The 5076-nt window shown below is 39.8% G+C and overlaps 2 protein-coding genes across 2 annotated transcripts; both read left to right on the plus strand.

Moving 5' to 3' along the window:
- The first annotated feature begins 292 nt into the window (after positions 1-292).
- Positions 293-2809, plus strand: LOC141588575 (uncharacterized). Its single transcript, XM_074410008.1, has 5 exons — positions 293-476; positions 523-808; positions 896-1631; positions 1803-2268; positions 2478-2809. Exons 1-5 carry the CDS (start codon positions 293-295, stop codon positions 2807-2809), a joined length of 2004 nt encoding a protein of 667 aa, XP_074266109.1.
- A 156-nt stretch (positions 2810-2965) lies between these two features.
- On the plus strand, positions 2966-3391 carry LOC141588576 (uncharacterized). Its single transcript, XM_074410009.1, has one exon. The coding sequence runs from the start codon at positions 2966-2968 to the stop codon at positions 3389-3391; it is 426 nt and encodes a 141-aa protein (XP_074266110.1).
- Positions 3392-5076: the final 1685 nt, after the last annotated feature.

The following is a 5076-nucleotide window of genomic DNA, read 5'->3' on the forward strand; positions in this document are numbered from 1 at the left end:
GTGTTCCTTTCAATTTTTCAACATAATTTTTGGTTTTTAGAATATTCGTGGTATGAATAGAGTAGAGAAGCAATGTTTTATAAATAATTTTATGCTCAAGAATAAAGTTTGTTTATTTGGTTTGCTAGAGACCAAGGTTAATCCATGTAATTATAATATGGATGTGAATGTTTTTCAGGATTGGAGTATCTCAACGAATTCCCATCTTCACAAAGGGGGAAGGATCTGGGTCATGTGGAAGCCTAGTATGGTGGATATTATGTTTCTGGAGTATCATGCTTAATATGTTCATATGGAGGTTATTGAGAAAGCTTCCCAATGTTCCTTTATGGTGACTATGATATATGCATCTAACGATTTAAAGGAAAGGGAGGAGCTTTGGGGGAGTCTGAGGAGAATTGCCATTGGAATAGTGGTACCATGGGTGATTGGAGGGGATTTTAATTGTGTGACCCAAAGTTCTGAGAGGCTTGGAGGTAGGGTTCTGAATCTTTGAAACTGAACCCTTTAAGAATTGAATAGAGGATTGTGGTTTCCTGGATATGCAAGCTACTGGTGCGTACTACACTTGGAACAACAAGCAAAAGGTTGAGTTAAGAACTTACAGTAGACTTGATAGGGTATTCCATAATAGGGAGTGGATGAGAGCTAAGCCGGGCTATTTTGCTAATTTTCTGCCTGAGGGGAATTTTGATCATACTCCTTTCATAATTCGAGAGAAAGTTAAATATTCAAGCTCAAGCAGACCCTTTAAATATTTTAACATGTGGAGTAGAGCTCCTAACTTCAGAGAGGTGGTGAATAAGGGGTGGAATCATTTAATTCAGGGAACCCAAATGTTTCAGCTTGTGAGAAGGCTAAAATTACTGAAACCTGAGCTTAAGTAATTGAACAGAGAATGTTTTTCTGATATTGAGAATAAGGCTGATATAGCCTACGCTCAATTAATTCAGATTCAGGAAGCATTAATTCACCAGCCTGGAGATCAGGAATTAATACAACAAGAACATGCTGCTAATGAGAATGCTCGAATTCTTCAAACAGCCAAGACTGAATATTTGAAACAAAAAGCCAAGGCTCACTGGTTGTCTGAGGGGGACTCAAATACTTCTTATTTTCATGGGATTATTAAGGCTAGGAGAAACTCCAATTCTATATATCAAATTAAAGATCATGAGGGGCAGTTACACAAGGAGGAAAAGGATATTCAGCAAGCTTTTCTGAAATATTACCAGATGTTACTGGGTTCCAAGAGTAACACCATTCAAGTTAATGAAGCCATTGTCAGGAAAGGTTCTCTTTGCAACGAAGACCATGCTCAGATCCTCCTATCACCAGTAACAAGGAATGAGGTAAAGGAAGTTATGTTCAGTATTCCTAATGATAAAGCTCCTGGGCCTGATGGCTATTCTAGCAAGTTTTTTAAAGACTCATGGAATATTGTGGGCAATGATGTCATTAATGCAGTATTAGATTACAGTGGTCAGATCCTTAAACAACTTAATACAACTTTGGTCACTTTGATTCCCAAAAAGGAGAGACCTGAATCTGTTCTAGAATATAGACCTATTGCGTGTTGCAATGTCATCTATAAGTGCATCTCAAAGCTCATTTGCAATAGACTAACCAAGGTACTACCTCATATCATTTCCAATACTCAAGGGGGCTTTATTCAAGGGCGTAGCATATTGGAGAATATCATGGTGTGTCATGATATCATTAGACTCTATGAGAGGAAAGCAGTTTCTCCAAGATGCCTTATAAAGATGGATCTATAGAAAGCTTACGATACTGTGGAATAGGATTTCTTGGATCAGATGATGAAAGCTTTGAATATGCCTGAGAATTTTAGAGGATGGATTATGCAATGTGTCACAACTGATAGTTACTCTCTTAATCTCAATGGCAATGTTTTTGGATTTTTTCAAGGAAAGAGAGGACTCAGGCAAGGGGGCCCTCTCTCTCCTCTTTTATTCACAATTTGCATGGAATACCTGTCAAGATTACTGGCTCACACTACCTCTAGTGAAAAATTCAGATTCCATCCATTATGCAAGCCAATGAGTTTATCTCATCTCATGTTTGCGGATGATCTGCTTCTTTTTAGTAAAGGTAATACTGACTCTATGATGATACTCCTTAAGACTTTCTCGCACTTTTCACACTCCTCTGGGCCTAAGATGAGTAAGGGGAAATCTAATGTTTATTTCAATGGAGTTAAAGATGACATCAGGGCTGATATCCTCAAAGTATCAGGGCTCATTGAAAGTAATTTGCCATTCAGATATATCTTGGGGTCCCTACTAAAACCACAAGGTTATCTTGGAAAGAATGCCAACCACTCATTGACAAAATTGTCCACAAAATTCACATTCTTGGTTCTAGAAAGCTTTCCTATGCTGGGAGACTTACTCTAGTTAAGGCAGTTTTCAAGTCCTTACATAATTATTGGGCTCAGATTTTTATCCTTCCCTCAGGGGTCATCAACAAGATTGAGTGCATCTGTAGGAATTTTCTATGGAATGGTGGTGTAGACTATATGAAAGCCCCTTTAGTTTCTTGGGAAAAGACGTGCAGGCCTAAACAGGAAGGAGGGCTAGGACTCAGAAATGATCTCATATGGAATAGAGCAGCAATTGGCAAATTGGTGTGGTGGCTAGCTATCAAAACAGACAGATTATGGGTCAAATGGATCCAACATATTTATCTGAAAGGGCGAGATTGGTTAGCCTATGAACCCCCAGCTTCTACCTCGTGGTATTGGAGAAAGATATGTCAAGTTAAAAGCATCATGAAAGAGGCATTATGACAACAAATCTGGAATGACTCTAACAGCTACACCATTGCAAAGGGTTACGATCACATGTGAGACAAAGCACCCAAAATTAAGTGGCACAAGTATGTTTGGAACCAATATACGGTACCAAAGCACGCGTTTCTAGGGTGGATCTACTATCACGGAAACATGAATACAAATGATAAGCTATTTAATCTGAAGATTTGTGAACATAATACCTGTGACATGTATGGAATAGCAACAGAATCTACAGATCATCTCTTTTTCGACTGTCAGGTCAGCCGGAAGATTCTTCAACAGGTGAGTGACTGGGTAGGCATACGACTTCCGGTTAACAACATTGGTGTCTGGAGAAGCCAGTTGAAGGAGGGAAAAGCCAAATCTGATATGCTTAACGCCTTACTGAATGTGTGTATCTATCACATATGGGATCAACGAAACAAGGTTCGTCATGACCTTGTTATTTACGCACCTCAATTTACAACGAAGACGGTGATAGCTGAAGTGAAGATTATGGTAAGAGCATCAATGGAGAAGACAAAGGTAAGAGGAGTAGATGGATGGGTGACGCGGATTCTCAACTGGAATCCCTAATTTTTGGGGATTTTGGGGATGAATGTAATGAAAGGTTAATCTGTTTTTGATGTTGTATTTCCTTTTGTTGATGGACCGACTTGAGGATAGGGTCCAGTCGGGTAATATTTGTTGGGGCGACTCAAGCACCTGAAAACGGGTTTTGATTCGTCTTGTATGGTTACAGTTTTTTCTTTGATATAAATACTTACATTTTATCAGAAAAAAAAAAAAAAGTTCAAAAACCACAAACTGGAGAAGAGGTGCAAGAAGATGTTCCTTCATCGTCTAATCAAGTTATTGTTCCTTCCGAACCTAGGAAGTCAGGGAGGGTTAGTCGCCAACCCGATCGATACATGGGCATCATCGATTTGGATGACGAATTGGACGTCTTAATTTTGGAAAGTGACGAACCCGCAACCTACAAATGTAACACCCCCATACTCCAAGTGCCTTACCAGGACCACCCAGGTATAAGGATGCTACCATCTCGGTTACCCGAGGCAATGATAATCAAATAAACAATGACGAAACAACATTTAAATAGAAATACTTTAGCGAAAGGTTACAATCTCAAAACCAAAACCAAAATATGAATACATGTTCTCAAACCAACTGTCTAGTCAGCTAACTGAAAAGTTTATTAAACTACTAGCTACAGCGGAAGACTTCTATTATCAGACCGTGGCACATCCCAGCTATCCCAGTAACTCGACTCATACCTGCTCAATAATTGCTCACCATCCCCGAATGGATCACCACAGTTTTTAAAACATTAAACGGGGTCAGTACTAATCACACAATTTATATAAACCAACAATACAGTAAAACAAACAGCTCAATCACCACAGATATTCTCCGAACTCCAAACCCAACTCCACAATCCTGACTACACACTAAAGTGTGTAGCCCTGCCAGAGTGCCCATCGCAACAGGTCACTCCTCGCGCTGATGGGGACCGCAGCCGTTCCCACCTAAGCCCCGCTCATCTCCATCGAGCGATAAACCCAAATCTATTAATGTGCACATCCCTTATGTGGCGGGTTCCACAGAAGGGAAATCATGGGCGTAAAGCCACTCCCGCAAGTGACTCCACTCAGCCAGGGACGCACCCCGAAGAACACAGACAGATACAGTCAATCACAACTACTATCAGCAACCAAGTCCAGCAATCGTCACAATACGAGTATGATAATATTCAACAACCACAAACACCAATCAACACATCATGGGACTAATACCGAGTAGGAAACCCTACCCGGAAAGCACAAAGACAATCGACGATCTCACAAACTAATATCAAAATGCTTCCTCTACGAATCCTCCTCCTAACATACAAACATATAATCACTACCAATCATAAAGTACAACAAAACCCCCAATTCCCAACATTAGGGTTTAACCAACTTTAATGAAATACTATAAAAACGATATATAGGTCTTACCCTCGACGCAAGGATCACAACGGTATAAAGAAAGGTAAAATCCGACCTTCCAAGCTCCGGGATTTGTCAACAATGTGATTGATGCAAAGAACGTACTTTGATTTCTCTTTGTTGAAAGTGATTAGGTTTTAAAAGTGTTTAAAGAACAATGACGGAAGTTATTATATACTTAATCGCATTATTAACAAAACCCGAGAAATCATCCCCCATAAACCGGCTACTCGATCGAGTAGCTAAGGTACTCGATCGAGTGCCCCCTTA

This window comes from Silene latifolia, chromosome 6 (assembly GCF_048544455.1).
Source record: "Silene latifolia isolate original U9 population chromosome 6, ASM4854445v1, whole genome shotgun sequence".
Classification (NCBI taxonomy): Eukaryota; Viridiplantae; Streptophyta; class Magnoliopsida; order Caryophyllales; family Caryophyllaceae; genus Silene; species Silene latifolia.